The 22,500-nt window shown below is 35.6% G+C and overlaps 2 protein-coding genes across 2 annotated transcripts in view; both read left to right on the top strand.

Moving 5' to 3' along the window:
* Positions 1-1,676, top strand: part of LOC144437255 (1-phosphatidylinositol 4,5-bisphosphate phosphodiesterase gamma-1-like) — an 85,163-nt gene extending 83,487 nt beyond the window's left edge. Inside the window, exons 32-33 of the mRNA XM_078126156.1 lie at positions 1-176; positions 938-1,676. The exon at positions 1-176 is cut by the window's left edge and continues 9 nt beyond it. Coding sequence (XP_077982282.1) covers positions 1-176; positions 938-1,004 — 243 coding nt within the window. The 3' untranslated portion in view covers positions 1,005-1,676. The remainder of the gene's footprint in view (positions 177-937) is intronic.
* Positions 1,677-16,640: 14,964 nt separating this feature from the next.
* LOC144438115 (von Willebrand factor D and EGF domain-containing protein-like) overlaps positions 16,641-22,500 on the top strand; it is a 17,544-nt gene continuing 11,684 nt past the window's right edge. The window contains exons 1-6 of the mRNA XM_078127144.1: positions 16,641-16,815; positions 18,041-18,208; positions 20,030-20,074; positions 20,233-20,430; positions 21,361-21,528; positions 22,306-22,500. The exon at positions 22,306-22,500 is cut by the window's right edge and continues 65 nt beyond it. Of these exons, the coding sequence (XP_077983270.1) occupies positions 16,641-16,815; positions 18,041-18,208; positions 20,030-20,074; positions 20,233-20,430; positions 21,361-21,528; positions 22,306-22,500 (949 nt within the window). The remainder of the gene's footprint in view (positions 16,816-18,040; positions 18,209-20,029; positions 20,075-20,232; positions 20,431-21,360; positions 21,529-22,305) is intronic.

Genomic DNA, 22,500 nt, shown 5'->3' with positions numbered 1-22,500 from the left:
GATGGTGATATTTATGCTTCAATTCAAGAATTACGAGATCGTACACAGGAATTGTCAAGTCGTGTGATGGCCTACAAGTCTGGTGAACCCACCGCCATTGATACAAATTACCAAGCTATGAATGAGGAGCTGAGAGCTGCAGAGGAAAGAATCATGATGCTAACAGAGCAAAGAAAGTGAGTAAATTGTCAATATAGAAACAAAAGATTTTATAGCTTGGCCTCTAGGGGGTGCTATTTGGAGTGAAGTGTGGTTCAGAGTAGATTATCAAAATTAATCCATTCCTTTCATTTAAATCATGTCTAAAGGTTATACAGAAGAAACAAATGTATATGTATACATGCCATACTTTTGGTGCTCATCACGTTTTACTGTGTGGCAGCCATATGAGATATTCATTGTCCATTATCAAGGAATTGTACCACAGGGCATATTGTGTTAGTGGAGATAATGGTACTTGGTGGAATCTAGCTTGAAGCTATTCTTCTATCTTAGAGATTTACTTAATTTAAAAAAAGGAATATGTTTACAAAATAGATTTACGACACTGGTAATCTAGCTTTTGGTTGACTGTAGATGCAAACTAAATCTACATGTACTGTTCTTCAATGTGGTAGATTACACAATTGGGTGACAGTCGTTCCTCTGTTGTGGAATTACTAGTACAATGGAAGTCCCAAAACAACATTGCAAGTTCATGCAACTCTAAATAAACTAGTTTTCAAATATGCCTCCCTTCTGAGACTATAATTAAATGCATGTCCATTCAATATCTTATCACTGTTGTATCAACATGTTGTGACAATAGTTTTAGTTTGTGTCTATCTTAGCAAACCGAAGGCTCAACGACCAGAATAATATGTACTCTTCAATCTGTACATGAAAGGAGTCCACTATCAATTTTTTTCACCATATTATTTTGTTTTCTACTTTGCAGACAAAGGCACACTATTCGCATTACAGGCAGAAAACTAAAGAAGAGTTCCAGCAACTCATCCAAGTAAAGCATTGGGAGTTGAAAAACTATACTATCATTCCATATTTAGCTACCCTATCAGCTGAATTTCAAGGACTGCCAAAATGGCATCTAGCAAAGTGCGATATCTATCTTCTCTTCAAGGAAGAGCCGAAATAAAACTTCTTGAAAACTTAGTCAGATTACTTTGATATGACAATCATAGTTAAAATTCATAAAGTAAGAAAATGCTAAGAAAAAATTTGATCACCTTACTTACATGAAAACAAAAAAAATCACATTTTTGGCTGTTTGAGGGCATGAAATTGTACAGATCAAGTTAGGAATTTTGTTCTACAATACTTTAACCAAGTTGTAACTGATATAAGTAAGATGTGTACACTACAGTAATTTTTGAACACTCAGTCAATAGAAAAAATGTTCACTTAACATTGTAAGAAATGGGAGCGATAATATTTGAACCTTTAGTGGCTAAATGATGACTGATTTTAGGTGGCTTTATTTAATAAGTCAGAATTTCATTTACATACCCGTGAATGGAATTGTTATGTAAAATGACTTCTAATTGTTTTCATAAATTGTTGCCATGGTGACTGCTATGCTGTAATTCTTAGAACACAATTGACATTTGATTGCAGGATATTACCAGTTGTTGTGCAAAGATTACTCTTTCACCTTTGACCTTTTCCGAACTTGTGTACTGCTTGTGATAAACTAACCTTTATATATATATATATATATATATATATATATATATCATGAAACCAAGCAGAAGAATCTCTTTGGATCTTGTGTACATCAGTGGAAATTGAAATCTCTAAAGGTAATAGAGTTGCAAATTTATGTGCCATTTTTTTTCCACATTGTCATCAGTACTTCGACTTATATAGTGTTGTTTGTTTTCTGTTTTGTTACAAGACAATCAGTTGTCTATCCCATAATATTTTCAGTAAAAATTCTTTGTTTTAATGGAGTACAGTTTCAGGCATCTCTTCATGCTTGGAAAAAAAAAAGACTTCGACTATTTTCTTCCAAAGCGATGACAACAGGAAGTTCATTTTTGTGGCAAAGGTCAAGAAGATCCAATATGTTGATGCTAACATCAATATCAAACACAAAATTGTTTAATGTAGGCAAACAAAGTCATCTGCTACCTGTTAATATTATTACAATACATACTATATGGGTAGTATAGGAAATATAGGAAATTACTATGTAACAGTCAGATAAAAACTTCAAGTTTCGACCAAATGTTTTAACATGATATCAAGATTTCCAAATTTTGAGAGAGAAGCAGTGATACATGTAAGCTTTACACATGTATTAAGACAATGAGCTAAGAATGGTGTGTGGAATGATGTAAGAATATATTGATCACAGACTTTCTGGTAGTCTTCAAAATTTAGACAACATTTAAAGTACATATTATGTTAGCCATGTGTGCATTTTGTGTGTATAATTTGCACTATACGTTCTTCAGTATTTTTAATCCCAATTAAACTAAGCTCAGTATAAAATCCTGGAGGCCAAGAAATAAATGTGGGGTTCATTTTTTCATTTGTATTTTTTGCAAGTTATTTGTTGCATGATAAGTTAGTTTTTAGTCTCCAACGGTCGAAGCCTGGCGGGGACTGCGTTTGGTATCGGCCAGCTGGCCCTCCATTATCACCTATATCTCAGACGTGCATTGGTTTATTTCAACCAAACCTGGCACAAATGTCAGATGCTATAGTTAGCATATGCATTTCTTTTAGTATTACAGCCTTCATGATAATGGTGGAATGGCATCTATATTTGTCATAAAATTCATAATATGAATTAGTAAGTTGAGATGTTGGGGTCTATGTCTTTAACAAAGACTTGTTAGTGCTGAATTGTGTACATTTTGTATAGTCATTGTTTCCAGAAATATTCATATTTTAGTTTTTGCAAGATTTAATAATCACTAGTTGTTTAAATACGGTAGATAGACAGTGGAAACCAACTCAGCAGAATGTGATACTTCCTTAAGATGATGTGTTACATTACTTTCTTAAGATGTTGTTACATTACTTCCTTGATATTGTGTTACATTACATGTACTTCCTTTAGATGGTGTACTTGTTACATTACTTCCTTTAGATGGTGTACTTGTTATATTACTTCCTTTAGATGGTGTACTTGTTACATTACTTCCTTTAGATGGTGTACTTGTTACATTACTTCCTTTAGATGATGTACTTGTTACATTACTTCCTCAAAATGCTGTAAGACATTACTGCTGTGAGATGGTGTGTTAAGATGGTGTGTTACATCACTTCCTTGAAATGGTGTAACATTACTTTCTTGAGATGGTGTGTTACATTATTTTCTTGAGATTGTGTATCACAATTTTAGTCTTCTGAAGGGGGAAATTTCGGATAGAGATTCTGTAAAACAGACACACATAAGACTTGTTATTGCAGGTAGATTATATATATATGGGTAATGTCAATATAGTGATCCTATTATCAGCATGTGTGTGTGTTAACACTGCAAGTCCAATGAACATAATGTATACTGGCATCTACAATATAGAACACCGTACAGGTTTCCCCCACAAACTTAATTATTCTATTACAAGCAGTAAAACTTAGAAATATTGCATGTCTAAACAGACATGTGATGAGCTATTAATGACATCTCCCTACTGTAAATGTAATATAACCATCAGTAATTTATCAATGTTGGTATATTACAGTACTGGTTTTATTTTCTGTCTGTTTGCCAAAATATTGTTGTATTTCCTGGGCTAGTCCATACAACCAGAGATAGGCACTTCCGTTTGTTTTTGCAATATATGTCAAACAGGACATTGCTAGATTTTTTATGACAAAGATTTGTCGCTATTCACCCAGCATCTGAAAAAAAACCCATTCCATTTACAAGTGTAAATAGAGAATAAGAATATTACAAATTTGCTCACATAGTGGTAACATTACTTACTTAAATGTAAGGAAGCAGAAGATAGGAGGCAAGTGATGTGTACCACATTTACCCAGTAGTGTAATACCAATGGTACAAGCTGTACCACTTCTACATGTTAGAATACAACTTAGAAATGCACATAGCAACAGAAATTGATGGTGTATATTGCCTGGGTGATAACAAGGAGGGAAACATTTTCAAGAAATCACCAGAAATTTGATGGTTGGGCTATAATGCCATGGGTTCCATTTTTCTTTCATATTCAAGTGCAGAAACAATTATTCGTGTCATATTTACTATATGTTTCCAACATATTTGTACTGTAAATTTTGTACTTTTGGGTGTAAGAAATAGCCATAGCCATAACCATAGCCATATTTTGAAAAGAAGAGTTAGTGTATACATGTACTTTGTAGGAGTATAGAGAGAATACAAGCAAATTTGTTGATGTGTAGTCTAGAACTTCATCTGTTAAACCTAGTGAAATACATCAAATTTAAGTTTGATATGTGTGGTCTCAGAAGGGGGACTATTACAATGGGCTCCCTGTGTCCGTTCGTCTGTCATACGTAATACATCATTTCTCAGACATGCAATATCTGATTTCAATCAACCCTGGCACAAAGGTGATATATCATATGAGACATATGCTCTTCACTTTGTTTTGCGACATTTGCAAATTTGACTGAATGGCGACCGTATTTATGGTCAAAAATCAAGATTTACTGCATGGCCCAAATACTTTTAATGTATAGAGAGTCCACTCATGTGTCTAACACCTTATATGTAAGCTTTCTGTATGAGAAAGTGACCATAAGAGTACCCAAGATTGATGTGATTGATTCAAATAGAGACAACATGACCTGAATGGTCTGGATATGTAGCTTAGTCTAGATAAATGTGTAAGTAGACATGTACAGATTTGGTTGAGGTTTTATTTTTGTAAAGTCATATCTGAGTGGGCTAGGACAAAACACTTGTCACACATACTTGTGTCAAGATATGATAGTTGTATAGTATAAGATAATAACATCGTTGCATAGATGTGTTGATAAGACGACAAGGAATATATTTCTGAAAGACTGGTATGTCAAAAGAAAGACCCGTGGTGTACGAGTTATCTTTTTTCCACTTGAGATTTAGAAACTGATCTGCTTTAAGCACACCATTAGTCATTCTTAAGTGTCCTCACTCCAAATATAATTGTAATATAGGTGATGGTGTTGAACAGACAGGAGGCTAAAAGGCTAGATTTTTTAATATATTTTATTTCAAATGTGAAATGACAATTGAGAAGTACTTTCACACTTGAAATTTACATATTGAAGCTCATCACCTCTGGCTATTTAATAACACAAATTAAACTACATGAATAAGTCAAAAATAAGGTAAGAATTATGAAAAAAATAGTTCCAGTTAAACTACTTGAGTGGAGAGATTTCACAATGGGAACATGCAAGCCCGCCATTTTGAATATCCTGAATGTTGCATTATGGGAAATATGATAAATATGAATCAACCAGTATTGTAAACAATCTTGTCACATTATTTGTAACCACAAACAATCTAATCATGGATATCAAGACCATCGTAGAAGGTTTATTCTAGCCATAGCTCTAAATTAGGTATTACGATAACTACAGACAATCCCATAGTCCTTTGCATCTGAGCATACTCAGTCTGGATTGCAAGTTCCCTATTATATGACAAACCAATTTCAATAGCTAGTGTTTGTTTTATAGCTTCACTTCATGAGTTTTCTTGTCACAGTATATTTGTAAGCATATAAGGAGAGCTGAACTCCATAGACATGATCATGTGAACATAATGGAGTTATACAGTGAACAGTATACAGTGTTTGCATGCACTCTCCTTCCCTTGTAACTATTACCCATGTATGATATCAGGCTTGCGATAAGTGTACTAAGTCTAAAGTTTGAAAGTTAAACATCCTGCTCATGTATATTATTTGTGACCATCATTATTTTTGGAGGAGAATAACAGCACAAGAATGGTTTGATATATTATAAAATATTTGAGTTAATAACCATGTAGTTTTCCATTATGGGTGCAGTCAACTAGTATATCAACTAGCCGTAATTACTTATGATAGTAATTGACTTGTAACAGATGTAGTTAGGATAGTGTGGATCTGTACTAGAGAATGACGAGGGAAACCGTATTTAAATGCCTGACTGTAAAGACGATATTTATTTGAAAATTAATATTGAATATTATATAATTGATAAATAACACATGGAATGAATATTTCATAGGATTTGAATAGTTAGATGTAGAAATGCAAATATGGAATGATATTTGAGGGGTAGAGATTGAGTACAGGAAGACAAGATGTAATATTTACATTGGCATGTCATTGATGGTTATGCCTCAACAAATTAGACTGTTAAAAAGATTATAGGGTGTGTATATTTACTACAACACAACAATTACAACACTGGCAATCACAGTCTTAGCTCAAAGACAGAAACAAACTAAAACAGTTACTATTGTTTTTCAATGTGGTAGATACTGATTAGACAAGTGGGTGATAGCAGTGCCTGTGTTGTGCAAATCTAATCACCCTGTAATCAAGATGATGAAAACATTGGAAGTCTCAAAACAGTACACTTTAAGTCATCAGAAATGCCACTCTACTGTGAATATACTTTGTCCACTTAATAGTTTATATCAACTTGTTGCAACAATAGTTTTAGTTTGTGTCTATCTTAGTAAACACAGACGTTGATTGCCAAAGTATCTATCTTAGTAAGCCAAGACGTTGATTGCCAAAGTTATCTATCTTAGTAAGCCAAGACGTTGATTGCCAGAGTAGTACTTAGATATCACTTTTGAAGTTCAAGGTCCGCATTCATTCAGTAAAGGCTAAAAGTGCATTTTCATTTGCCATAAATTTCGATGTAGTTGGTAAAGTGTGATAAAGAGGCAAACATGTAGTTCTTTGGAATTTAATCTCTACATTTTCTTTCAGAGTTGACTTTATGTCGACGTACATGTATATGGAATAACTTTGTATGCAATTCAGTTTTTGTGGGAAATCCTTGTACAAGATGCCTATTTGATATGTTCATTACATGTATTTCACATAAAGTCCCTGGATATTTAAAGTTGCATTCTTTCTGTCAAACCCTGCAATTATGATTCCTAACATTACAGTAGGTGGAACATGGGCTGAGAAAATTAATGATATTATGACGTATGTATCAGAGATTACTTGCACTGGTGCTCGCTCATACTAGTGGTATTTACACTGCAATGCAATACCAAAAACATTGTTGGACACCTGAGATGCAAATGATATGTAAATGAGGATGTGGGCATTTGTTCTACACAAAAGTGTGTGATTGCCGCATAGTGTCATTTTTATGGAAAAATTTTTTCCGGATATTTACATATGTAATAGTAACAGGAACCCCTTGCCGTGTGAGTGCCAGGTTGGGTATTTGCAGTTGTGCTTGCAGTGTTTTCTGTTGCACTTTCACTCGCTATGCTCACAAAGCACTGCAAGCACTTGTGCAAATACCTTGAGTTGGCCACACTTGAACTCATGTGTCCCTGTGTTCTATCATAGTATGTCTACATGTGTTCAAATAGTATATATCACACCATAGGGTCTATGATAGTATGTCTACATATAGTATATATCACACCATAGGGTCTATGATCACGCTGACTTATCCAAGTGTTAATATTAGTGCTCTTATAAAACAATTTAGAGTATGTGCTAACTAAATTGTTTGAATTTTGTGACGAGTTTTCAGCATATCTTGGTATGTATTTTACTTTGATAATTATATATAGGTTGCTATGCACATCTTTAGATGTTGTTGTTAATATTTCATTTGGTCAGCTGGTTTATGAAGTATGTTTAGGGTCAATTACAACAATCAGAATGTCATCTTCATTCTTCAGTAGTGTTAGATAGTTGTTTGTATTGATGGCTAACATATTCGTGTACCGGCATATTTTGTTTGTTGTCATGTCATTGATTGCTACAGCTCTGGTAATCATGACATCTCTCATCACTTCGTAAAATTGAGTTTGTTATTAAAAAGAAGGAGTTAACATTAAAATCAGTAAGCATGAAATTTTGAAATGAAAAACTTGAAGTTTTAATTTCCAAATCAAATCAGTGTACAGTAAGATAGCCATATTTTATTAGCTCCTCTGTCAGCAACAGCTGAGCACAGCTTAAGGTTTATTCGCTATCAGCGATCGTCTGCTGTCTGTCAGTTTTTCCTATTTTCATCTTCTTCTCCAAAAGTGAGAGACAGAATGCTTTGATATTTGGTGTGTATATTCCTTGGGGAAGGCTATTCAGATTTGTTCATGCCAAGTTGATATGAGTAATTTGCTATTTTGGGAAGATTTTTGGGGGGCACTTTCGACAGCTTCTCTGAAGCAAGCTGTCTGATTGCTTTGATATTTGGTGTACCATGGATGGAGTCCATTCAGATTTGTTCATGCCAATTTCAAATGATTAATTTTCTATTTTGAGCAGATTTTGGGGGTATTTTTGGTCAAAAATGATATATTTGTCTATCTGGTAGTCGAATTGCTGTGATATTTGATTTCCAATTTTCAACATGCATTTCTTTTGAAGCCAGTAAAGCTATGGTGACGGGAGATTTGTTGGTTCCCAGTAAAAATTATCATTGGGTACAGAGGGTGAATTCTCTAGTTGCCAAAGTTACAACTTGTGTCAGTACATGTTTGGTGTACAAGAGATAGTAAATTTTCTTGTGGAGTGGGTACCACATTTGATCATTGTTGCAGATCAGATTCTTTGGTTGTTATTACAATTCAACATTGGCTGCAAACGGTGAATTCTCATATGGGGTGGGTGACAAATTTGGTAATCATGGTACAAATTCCTTACTATCTGATATTATTGAACATTTAATTATATATAATGAATTGTATTAAACAGGTTGACAGTAGTAGAATTTACTACATATTAATCTTACAAAGGATGACAGTGTGTGTGGTCATTGCTTGTAAATCAAAAACGTGATTGCGTGAGCTTGCAGAAAAAAGGGTTTCTTGAGATATGCAAATTGGCATGGTAATTAATGAGATTAAAAGAGGGTAATCCACTATCATTAATTTTAGCCATAGATCAGCAGTTCATTTTAATTCATGACATGATAATGGTTGCCATGTCTGCATGTGTAAGCATCTGCCCAATGTAAAAGTGAATGGCAACATATGCAAGGTAGGGTAATGCTTGTATTTAAGTAGTGTAATTTTGTATAACAAAAAGGTAGAACAGAGTGACAAATATATGACTGTGTACCCTCTGTTCTGCTTGTATGAGATGGATTCATGAATTGTGGCATGTTATAATTTAAGAATGAGTCAAAAAAATGTCAAAATGGTGGGCAGGAATGATAGATACCTATTTGTATTGAATATATGTAATGATTATGTACAATATTATACAGGAATGATTTTTTTTCCAAGAAATCCAACCATTTTGGTATGTATCAAGATTATTGGTGTCTTTTAAAGGACCTACTAAGTCAAAGTGGTATTTTTGTAATTCTGTTGTTGAGTCGTCTTTCAAAAAAATCTTGTAGATTGCTTAGAAACTATAGGTGAGGAGAATTGTAAATTTGCATAAAAATCAGGGTAATTTGCATGGTAACATACTTTCTTTTTCTGGATATGCCAAGAACCTTTTGTTTACAGCTTCCATATAGTGTGTCTCTTTGTCATGCACCAAATAAAAATGAAAATAGCTTTAATGTTCTTCTCTGTCTCCAATGATGTTTCTGGTCGGTGAAGTATGATTGGTATGGTGCCATATGTACATACAGCCCTTAGCAGGTTAGTGTTCACCGGCACTGTTTGATGCAACCACACATAAACCTCCACTTTAAGATAACAAGACTGAATTAATACAGTTTCTTGCTACAGTTTGTCTAGATGATGTGAACTAATATTCCCCCTTGTAAAACGTCAAATGCGGGTATCAAAACACTGGTTCCTGCATCTAGTTGCAATACATTTAAATGGTTTATTAGCCCCAGCATGCACCCCCTAGTGGCTGATACATTGGGTTCCATCTGTACGTGCTTTCACACTCATATCTCTAGCATGCACCAACCGATTTCAACCAAACCTGGCACAAAGACAACATACTATGCAAGACATATGCACTTTGTTTTGTAATATTATATATCACATTATATTATACTATAATTATATCATTGCAGCGGTTATGTATTTTTGAATGACATTAATAGCAAGACAGCCCCAAACCTCTGGCTGAATAGAAAGAATGACTGTCGACAAACCTCGAATTATACTATATAGCGCCCTCAGTGACAAACTTTGTCTTCTGTTCTCAATTATTCAATTAATAATTATCGATTTGAATGAATGTACATGTATTAAATATTGTATATGAAAAAAAGTTAACAATTATTCAGGGTTTTGACTCGTATTTATTTTACGTTGTTGTTACGTCAGAATTGATAGATTAAAATATTGGCAATGCATTATGGGTATAGAGTAGTTATGTTGAACATTTCACTATTTCCATCTAATAAACGCTGTGATGTTTTCTCAAATAAACAAAGACAACAATAGTTTTTACCAAATTTACACAGTAAAGAAAAAGGATTGTGGTGTTGCCGATGGAAAAGACTTTTTTTGATTTCGCTAACATCGAGGTAGCAGTTGTTAGAGAAACTACCTTATTAGTTGAGGGGTAAGTAAAATGACAGTATAGGCGTAGAGGGGTAAGTAAAATGACAGTATAGGCGTAGAGGGGTAAGTAAAATGACAGTTTAGGCGTAGAGGGGTAAGTAAAATGACAGTATAGGCGTAGAGGGGTAAGTAAAATGACAGTTTAGGCGTAGAGGGGTAAGTAAAATGACAGTTTAGGCGTAGAGGGGTAAGTAAAATGACAGTATAGGCGTAGAGGGGTAAGTAAAATGACAGTTTAGGCGTAGAGGGGTAAGTAAAATGACAGTATAGGCGTAGAGGGGTAAGTAAAATGACAGTTTAGGCGTAGAGGGGTAAGTAAAATGACAGTATAGGCGTAGAGGGGTAAGTAAAATGACAGTTTAGGCGTAGATCATATACTGTAAGATGAATACTGACTTAAAAATCACGATTTCATCCACATTTACATTTTGTGATTTTGTATCGGTCAAATGTATCAGTCTGTTACTTTCTATAAGAGGATGTTGCATTGATGGCATATTTTTCGTCTTTAGATGATCAAGACCTGCCTGAGCGTCTAAACAAAGAACCTCAGACCACTATAGAGAACTCAGATTTGATAAAAGAAAATAAAAACACGCCATACTAGTATAATAGTGTACATAGTATATACAATGACATAATAGAACGTATGCTTGATGTACACATAATTATGATATTTAAATACATTTTAAAATGATTGGTTTTATTTATATATGAACATAATCGAAGCAGAATTATCTTTATTTTTCGAAGAAAGGTCACGTGATGTTGATAAAGCCACCGACGTCAACAAGTCACGAAGGTGGCCGACATGGATATGCATGTATGTCAAGGCCCCGTGGTGAAACATCTATTTTTCATATATGTCTTACCGTGCTTTCATTAATACATATGAGGGTTGAGGGGTTGGATCGAGGGTAGAGCTACATTTTGTATATTTATTTACACCCTAAACTTGTACCATTATTTACTGTTTCCAGGGGTCAGACACCTTTAGCATAGCTCTTTTCTGACTCCTGTTATCCGATCTGACTATTTGTTTGTACGGGTCAACGCAATCGATAGTAAGAAGTGTTGCGGTTATGAAATGTCAGATTTTCCGTAGGTAGGTCGAAATTATGGCGAAAATAGGGATTGATATTCGTGCGATACCGATCCGCATCGCATCAGCTGATTGGAATTCCTGCACTAGGAATTGCAGCGTTAGGTGCGGGTTAAACACTAAAACTTAAAAAGTCACCAAAACAGACGAAAAAACCTCAAAACCGCAACAAGACGCTACAATTATTGCAGCTAACGACAAGTGTACGGTAAATTTAAATTGCGATGTTCAATAAAACACGTGTTCCTTTTCCAGTTCCCTGCATTGAACATTTATTACTAATATGTATTTACGTTTGTGGTGTCATTTTTCTCTTCTCTTTTTAATAAATGATATCGTATCGTACATACGTACGTACGTACATACATACATACATACACACATACACACATACATACATACATACATATACGAGTGTGTGTGTGTGTGTGTGTGTGTGTGTGTGTGTGTAGGTGTGTAGGTGTGTGTAGGTTTTGTATGTATGTATGCATGCATGTACGTTTAATTTCCATGCATAAAAATGTGAGCCTTGTATATGCGTAACCATAATATTTATAGGTATAACATGGCACGACTCTATTCAATTTTTCAAGCATAATATCTTGGTGCCTATGGATTGTAAACAGGTTTCCTACCGCTGTGTTTGCTCAGTTATATTTCGTAATTTCCGCATTTACATTAATCAACTAGATAACATAAATATATCTATCATGTGCATCAAATTGAATCGGTTCCAAGTCTCACACAGACCAACGATTTAGTATTGTCTATTTGTTGTCTCTGGGGATGTCTTAGTAACAATGACGTCAATATATAGGCCACAATTGGTCTATTCTACGTATAAACCAACTTTATTCTGTCACCGGTTAGTTCTGTCTCTATCTGGCTTAGCCATGACTTCGAGTCAGTGTAGTTCTTCCCGTAGATTGGCGTTAAAACTGTTTCTTTTCTCATGTATATTTGTTACTAGAATTTGGTCTTTGCAAATAATGGATTCTTTACCACCTGATGGGTATGTAGAGTGATTTAATTTGTATATTTTGAAAGTAATTACTGGATATGCATACATCTTTGATATTTTCTTAACGAATCATAAATTTAGCTATTACATGAATATCTTTCTTACAAGCATGAAACTTTTTGAACAATTTCCTCCAATCTTCGAATATATTACAAATGTAAGATACCAGAGTGACTTTAAAGTTTGGGTTAGGTATCATGATGTTTTTTTTACTACCAAACCAGAGTAACTATATAGTTTCAGCTAGGGAACATGTAGTCTAGCTGCTAGACCTCGGGCTTTCTTCTGAAAGTTGCGATCGAGAGCAAATACCCGAGAATCGAGCTGTCATCCACACTAGCAACCTTCCGATGCCTTCACAGAGAGCAGAATAGCCAGAGGAGTTTAGCAGCAAGCACAGGGAGCTTTTTACCTCTCACAAAACGTTTTTTGGTAAATTATATTAAAAACAAAAGGTAGACATTGATTGCGCGTGACACATAAATGATACATTTTATCTCACTGTGGACAAAGTTCTACATCACTGTCAGATGAAACAAGAAAGATTCAAATACGAAATTCTGTTTGTGTACACAGTGGAGATAAAATGTAACATTTCATGAGCGTGCTATCAGTGCCCATATTTCGTTTGTGTAAATTGTAACAAGAAATATTGCATATTGTGTGAGATGTAAAAAAACACCGTGCTGCCTAATTGAAACGATATAGATTTTCTGGTTTGGTAGTAAGATCCCGGAGTAAGATGCATCACATCATCACAAATTCTCGAACCGATTTCTGTAAAATATATGCTATGTATTCATGTTTTCAATCATTCCTCAGAGAGAATGTTTGCCCAGTAGAAAAGAGTCGGAGTGTGTCATATTCATACAGTGTCAGTGTATCTTACGCTCACAAGACAACCACTTCTTGTAAATTCTGGAGTTGGGGAAGATGTACGAAGTACCGGTAAGTTCAACGTCGATTCTTGGAACTCAACAACCTTACCGCCCCAACGTTTCTTGCGTGTGTTTGGTTAATACATAGATTTCACGGCAGAATGGTACACTGGAATTCATATTAGGCCAAATAAAAAAAAAGTTGTTTGGTTCCGGTTACAATTACCCGACCCCGCCTAGTTTTTCACACCGAACCTAAACTTCTTTTTTTTTACTTATTCGTGAAAAATGACAAATCATGAAGTCTCGCAAGAAATAGTCGATGCGGAAACTGACATCAACTTAAAAAGACAATTTAAAACTATTCTTCCAATCTGTATTGATTACATCTGATAGAAAGAAATAAACAACACAGAGACCATTTGGAAAACAATGGAAAACCTGAACGTTGACACTCACAAATGAAAAAGTATAATAAAATATAAAAAAATCTACCTACCCAATCTATTTTAAAATTGAATGTAATCGGAACCACGCATTTTTTACGCCTTATTATAAATAAGATTTGTCAATTATGCAATACAGAAGTTGAGATTTTAAATAACATCAACAGGAAGATTACTCTCATTGATGCAAGGCAAGGGGTTCCAAGTAGAATCAACTATATAGTGCTTGAAACAACTGTAGTTTATTTGTTAGAGCCCACTGTATTTGCTGGCACGAAATTCATCAATTACAAAACTTGCCATCCCATTTAACCACAGAACACCAGGCTTTGTGCTTTTCCCTTTCTTTAGATAAACCATATCTCAGCAAATTAGATGGTCGACCATGCCAACCAATCGTCATCTCGATCGATCGATCGATCGATCGAGTGAATGAGTGCAAGCGAGCGAGTGGGCGTGTGTGAGTGAGTGAGTGAGTGAGTGAGTGAGTTGTTGTTGTTGTTGTTGTTGTTGTTGTTGGTGTTGTTGATGTTGTTGTTGCTGTTGTTGTTGTTGTTGTTGTTGTTGTTGTGAGCGAGCGAGTGAGTGAGTGAGTGAGTGAGTGAGTGAGTGAGTGAGTGAGAGGGTGAGTGAGTGAGTGCGTGCGTGCGTGCGTGCGTGCGTGAGTGAGTGAGTGAATGAGTGAGTGTGAGCGAGCGATTGAGTGAGTGAGTGAGTGAGTTAGTTAGTGAGTGAGTAAGTAAGTGAGTGAGTGAGTGAGTGAGTGAGTGAGTGAGTGAGTGAGTGAGTGAATGAGTGAGTGAGTGAATGAGTGAGTGAGTGAGTGAGTGAATGAGTGAGTGAGTGAATGAGTGAGTGAGTGAATGAGTAGGTGAGTGCGAGCGATGGAGCGAGCGATTGAGTGACTGGTTAATTAATTAATTAATCAATTGAGTGAGTGAGTGAGTGACTGACTGAGTGAGTGAGTGAGTGAGTGAGTGAGTGAGTGAGTGAGTGAGTGAGTGAGTGAGTGAGAGGGTGAGTGAGTGAGTGCGTGCGTGCGTGCGTGAGTGAGTGAGTGAGTGAGTGAGTGTGAGCGAGCGATTGAGTGAGTGAGTGAGTGAGTTAGTTAGTGAGTGAGTAAGTAAGTGAGTGAGTGAGTGAGTGAGTGAGTGAGTGAGTGAGTGAGTGAGTGACCGATGCGAGCAATAGAGCGATTCATTAATTGATTGAGGAAGGGAGTACTAGTGAATAAGCGTGTGAGTGGGCGAGCGAGCGAGCGCGTGAGTAAGTGACTAATTGATCAAGATTAATTGAGTGAGTGAACGAGTGAGGGGGTTGAGTGATCATGAGTAAGTGAGTGAGGGAGTAAAAATCTATTCAATGTGTATGCACAAGATGATTTACAATATACAGTATATTAGAAATATTTATTATTTGTATCCAACCATTGTCATGATTTTGCATTTTTGTGGCTGTTACAATATCCCTATTTTTACCTCCCGTAATAGGTTATGTTATATTTGTGTTATACTTGTGTGTGTGTGTATGTGTGTGTGTGTGTGTGCGCGCGCGCGCCAGTAGACACGATATTTCGACAACGCGGTAACTACAGTACCGATTCTAATGAAACTTGCTACACATCTTCCATATGCTAATCACAAGAACCGATTAGATTTTGGTAAATATCCAATGAAGATTAATTAGTCATTTGCATAATGATTTTTAGTAATTTGGCTATATCTTAAGAATGCAAACTTCAAATGCATTATATTACGAATGCCAGGTTTCAAATTCAATATAATTTGGCACAGACATAACAAACGCTCATATCCTATAAAGCCTGTTGGCATAGTATTTATTTTTAATGATTAATGTGCATAATTAATCATTTTCGGTAATTAGGCTATATCTTAATAAGAATGCATTCCAACAATGTGTGTAGGAGCAAAAACCTACGGTTTGCCCTTACGGGGTGCATTCAGTTCAAATCTGGTATATACGTATAATGATATTTCATTACAGTACGGCATATAGGAGAGAGTATAGAAGAGGGTATAGAACGGAATATTACCATGAATATGTTTGCTGTCCAGGATATTATCAAAATGGTACCAATTGCCTAGGTGAGATAATGAAAATTTTCTTTTTAAATTGTATGATTTAGGTTTAACATAGGCAGGTTTACAAAAGAAATTGTTTGTATCTTTAGGATGTTTCTGTTGAGAACTGGGATGAGAGGATTTGTAATTTCAATTTACACATATAACGCTGACATAGTATTGACCAAATCCGTCTTCAGAGAATTTAGTACATGTTATCTTTATGATATTTTCCATTGGGGTATGTGGCATGATATACTTGTGTTATGTGGTTACTATTGACCTTATGTGCAACATACAAATAATGATGCTAAAACTCGAGGAATAGTCAAAAATAGAATAAAAAATAGGTCACAAAGCGATCTCGGTGTTATGATGACAAGCCATTTGCAATTCCAAAAGTAATTAGTAAATGACTTATCGCCTTGTGCTTTCATACCCCAGATCCCTGTAACATGTACAGTTACTTGGATGAACCATGGCGTAGTAGACACATTAAGTATGCATCCCCTGAAGAGGCGAACTGTGACAAACCTTTAACCAACGGATGGTACCGTTTGGTTAGCGATATACCACAGCGATGTGTTCCAAGGTCATACTGCAGTACTGATATGCCGGTGTGGATGAGAGGTTCGTATCCATGTGATGTATACGTGCAATAAAAAAATCAAGTTGTGATAATACTGTATTATACACAATAGTACATGTTATCTTTAGGTTTGTTTAGATGACTACGTGAGTAGGGGCATAGTTTGAGTCACGTTTCTTGTCGGGCAGGCCAAATTTTGCTGCACAGCTGTCAATTTGTCATACCTTTTACGACTTGAAATGCCATCGTTGTATGTCACCCAGGTTTTTAATCATTTTGGATATGTAATTGAGTAAAACTGTAATTATATAGGACGGATCGATTGCTTTAAAAATTAATAGATACCGAAGAACTTTGATAATATTGCATGCTTGTTTCTTAACGCAAGTCTCTGTCGGAATCTGCTTTTCTTTGTTAGTGTGTTGAAAAAAAATTATGTTAAAGCAATGCTTAAACCTAAGGTTTGATGTGATAAAATGGCATGAATAATTGTGTGCTTTATTTGTATTTTACAACTGTAAGACTACTGATCTGTCCTTAGTCTTGTAATAATCTGCTAAATTTGCAAAGTCCTCCTAAATGGGTTAAATGGTATTAATGGTATTACCATTCTAGGAAAGCGAACGGGATTTCACAAGTGATCACTTTTGGCACGCATTTCATATTGATACATTTATCCATCTAAGATTTTCTTAAACAAGAGGCCAATTCACAAGGGAATTTCTTGCATGGTCAATACTGTCGCAATTTGCCTAGGTTTGAATATGCTACATCTACCAACGATTCATGCGTTTGCTTGTCACCAAGTAACTGTAAAGAGAATTCTTGGTCGGATATGCCTAAATCAGGAAGATTTCTATTCAGAACGAAGGCAACAGCCAGTGACACGACACCCTTACATGGCAACCAAGAAATATCTACTCTATATGTTTTATAGAAGTATTTTAAAACATTATAGCGCTATCAACGGTTAGATCATCCCGACGTATGGACCCGAGATTATCGAACCTGATTCTCTGTCTTTTCCTTGTCAGTGGTTTGGTTGAAATTAATATTAACTAGGTTTGCGTTTTAGAACCTCTGAAGCAAACCAGGTATGAGCATTTTGGGGAGTACCGCACCCTTTCTAGTCTAGAACCTCTCTCTGAGCAATTAATTGGACAAATATTAGAGCTACGCTCATTCAGCCAAAATGATGAATTAGTTGACCAAATTCGGCATTACAGTATCACCTTGCGCTCTCTGATTTGACTGTTGTTTCTTCAGGTCAACTACCGGATACTCCACACGCCATCGTCCAGCGGTCTGTATGTGCCACTACCAGTGATTATGAATGTTGTGGTATGTCTTGGGAGATTGAAGTGAAGTACTGCGTTGATTTTAATGTCTACAATCTCATACAGGTTCCTGTCTGCAATATGACCTACTGTACTGGTAAGAATACGATTTTACTGATACTTAGATAGACAGGGTTTACCTGCAAGCTGTGACAGATATCAATGTTACAGTAATGAATGTCTGCCAAAACTGCAACCCAGAATTAGAAACAACCCGTGTATGTTAATTTTCAGTGACATGATAATGCATAACTTATTTGAGTCGACCACTACATTTTGTACAACTTATTTGATTCGACCACTAGATTTTGGACAACATTTTCTTCTCTTCGATAACCTATTTGATTCGACCATATATTTTGTACAACTTATTTTTGGTAACTTATTGGAGTCAACCACAACATCCTTTTCTCCTCTTCAATAACTTATATATATCATTTCTCAGGAGTTGTCTTCAGTGAACATGTGTTCTCTTGAACATACGTCACTACGCGTCATACATAATCTGCCATTATGTCAAAGAGCATCATCAAGATTTTGTGTAGGTTTTTGAAGAGGAACTGATGGGTTCTCATGGTGTTTAACCCGGAAAGTAAAAATGATAACTAACCAGTCTCCTATGAAGATTTGCTCTCCAAATAATAAATGATCATTGGTTGTGGTGTGTGAACCATCGGTACACTCCGGCTGTCAACTTACCCAAATATTCCACAAATCGATATCTGTTATTAATATAAATATTGATAATAAGGATACCTAAGAAAGAAAGGATACAATGGCACCCCTATTCTACTGATAGGTAACTTATTGTTTATAATTAATAAATATTCGGCACAATAATCATCTCCAGTGGCTTAGGGGTGTTTGAATAGGTCTACCAACAGAACGTGCGATGGAGTACTTGATTGAGATGTATACATGACGAGTGTGTAGGCCAATACACAATTGAGAAATGATGCATGCAAATGAGTTATTGACGAGGAGGAAAAGATGTACAATATGTACGAAGTAGTTGACTCAAACAAGTTATCGAAGAGCAAAAGAAGTTGTCCAAAATGAAGTGGTCGACTCAACTAAGTTATCAAAGAGCAAAATAAGTTGACTGTGTTGGTCCATTAAAATAAGTTGTGCATAATTACGTCCCTGAAAATGCGCTATAACAAGAGGTGGAGAATGTGAATGGCTGACATTTATCTTAATTTGAGTACGCCATTTTACCTCTGTATTTAGCCACCAGAAGAAAACATAAAAGTTGGGGGAAAATAAATGCTGATCAAAACACGTGAAAGCACTGACTTTCTTACATGCTTGATGTATAATCTTCAGTAATCAATGTTATTATTTCTTTCACGATATTCATATGAGTGTTACTTTTTCAAAAACTGCAACGTGAAACCAACTTGACATTCCTTACAGTTTGAACATTCCGACCTACATTATCATGTAATACTATTTTACGCCATTTGGTAACAATACCATTGGAAAATAAATTTCAAGTTAAAAATTATAGATTCATATGTCTGTCTGTCTGTCTGTCTGTCTGTCTGTCTGTCTGTCTGTCTGTCTGTCTGTCTGTCTGTCTGTCTGTCTGTCTACCCGACTGTCTGCCTACCTACCTACCTGCCTGTCTGTCTGTATGTGTCTGTCTGTCTGTCTGTCTGTCTGTCTGTCTGTCTGTCTGCCTGCCTGCCTGCCTGTCTGTCTGTCTGTCTGTCTGCCCGCCCGACTGTCTGCCTACCCACGTACCCGCCTGCCTGCCTGTATGTATGTATGTATGTATGTATGTATGTATGTATGTATGTATGTCTGTCTGTCTGTCTGTCTGTCTGTCTGTCTGTCTGTCATTAAAGTTCTCTTGTCCCTTTCCTTTCACTTTAAGTTAGATGTGTAATGTACATTACTTTTTTATTCTCCTCAGAAAACTCTGGCAAACCTTGCTTTGAAGAAGGGACAAATTGCACAGGTAAGGTGACATTGGTACTATGTGCAGTGTGCAATGTATCGTTTATTAGCGATAGAGTAGTGTCAGAGTGCTAGGTTTGTTGGATAAACATGACGTCACCATTTGAAATCTCTGATTTCTAATAAATATATATCATATTCGTATTTGGTTCTCTACAGATCCATGCCAATCACATAAAATCATTAATGACCCTTGGCGCAGTATGTTACGTAAAATGGATGAAAATAAAGACGTCTATTGTGATGATAAGCTGATTGATCAATGGTATCGTTTTGATGGTGACAAAAGTCTTGATATACCAAGTGTGTGTGTTCAACAGACATACTGTAATACTGACAATCCTTTGTGGATGACAGGTATGTACCCTTACCATATACCAAGTGCCATATCCGTATCACCCTATATTTCGGGACTGACAGATCAAACGGGAACAATTTTCTTTATTGACCGAATCAATTCGGAACTATATTTTTGAGACTTGTCAAAACGCCATCAAAATTGAATTTCATTGCTGAATCAATATGCTGGTTGACAGTAACACTTGGAAAATCTTATAGTATCCGCTCTTGCCTTAATAATTGGCATTGCAATTTACTTTGCATAAGGTGAACAAATTAATATTGTGTGTTTCCGAAAACACAGCCTTAGAAAAAACAGGGTAGGCGTCGGGATTTTATTTTATTGCATTTTTTTAAATACCCCTTCTGTGATAGTTTGATGAAATATTTACAGACATCACTGGAGAAAGAAAACAGACATGCATGAAGACCAAGAACACAAAGATTTTGTTAACCCTTTGTTTCAAATGTTGCAAGGGTCGGTCGGGTTATTGGAAACACATATTTTTTTCATTTGGTCTTAGGTCGTGCTACAGTCTTAGTACATGGTACAGTCTGTCTACCTTTCTAACGTGACATACCATTATTATCACAGCTGTGATGCATCATAATCAATATGATCATTTCCTACCCTCAAGCACATAACACAGTATCCTGGCAATAATGAGCTGCCATGTCAATTGTCGGCGTAAATACAAACATTTTGTTATCTGTGTTAGTTTCTAAAATGAATTATATGAAGTATAAAGCACAATCATTCGTTTCACAATGGTTAGATTTATCAATTAGGATCCTGTGGTTTGGTGCACAATCATAATTCGATGTGAAGTAATAATGTAACTATACAAGTTAAATTCTCTGCAGCCATTCAGATTCAGTGTACCACGTTGTCAATATTGATATCTTGCCATCATTAAAAAATAAAGAAAAAACGTACTTTTCTTTCAGAACCACCACCAACTGAAGACGGAGAAGTAAGTATACGAACGATCTGTGCAACAACAAGTGACACGCAGTGTTGTGGTGAAAAGTGGGATATATTGGTTAAGAATTGTCAAGAGTTTAATGTCTACTATCTTAAAGGCGTTCCTACTTGTAACATGTCATACTGCCATGGTGAGACTAATGAATAATAGTGAATGCATGCACTATTATTCATTTTATCAATATTACTCTTACATACATACATACATACATACATACATACATACATACATACATACATACATACATACATACATACATACATACATACATACATACATACACACACACACACACACACACACAGACATACATGCATGCATGCATGCATGCATGCATACATACATACATACATACATACATACATACATACATACATACATACACACACATACATACATACATACATACATACATACATACATACATACATACATACACACACATACATACATACATACATACATACATACATACATACATACATACATACAATAAATACACACGCAAGACAGACACATCAGGCACAGAAAGATAGCTAGAAAGACAGACAGACAGACAGACAGACAGACAGACAGTACACTGCATACATATATCACTATGATATTATTTCAGTGAACCGAAACATTCTAGATAGTTGCTTGGTCCTTTATGAAATTCTGATATGAGGGTGCAGAAGAATGCAATTTGAAGGTACAACGATATTTTGTGAAAAGTATTACGGACAAACATAAATTGAAAGTCAACAGTAGCGAATAAGTGTTTTTTGAGAAGCCATTTATGAAGCAGAGGATATACTAAATTCGCAAAAGCAAAATACTATTTTTTCTTGTAGCTGTCATTGTTGACGATCACCATCTGTCTTTTTTCCCCTATGTATTCATTTGTTTGTGTATACGTTTGTTTCAGATGAGACATTTGGATTGATTTTACCGGAACTTGATCCTATTCTGGAAGGTCCTATGCCAGGTGTAGATGTAGGAACATTCCAATTTAAATGCAAAATCAAGAGTCAATATTATTACTCACAAAGTCTTTACTTTGACATTGAATGGTTAATTGATGGCGAACCTCATGATGATATCAAATCCGAGTGGAATTCAA

Source organism: Glandiceps talaboti, chromosome 7 (assembly GCF_964340395.1).
Source record: "Glandiceps talaboti chromosome 7, keGlaTala1.1, whole genome shotgun sequence".
Lineage (NCBI taxonomy): Eukaryota > Metazoa > Hemichordata > Enteropneusta > Spengelidae > Glandiceps > Glandiceps talaboti.
Note: the sequence above shows the minus strand (reverse complement) of the source record. Positions and strands in the feature narration are given on the sequence as shown.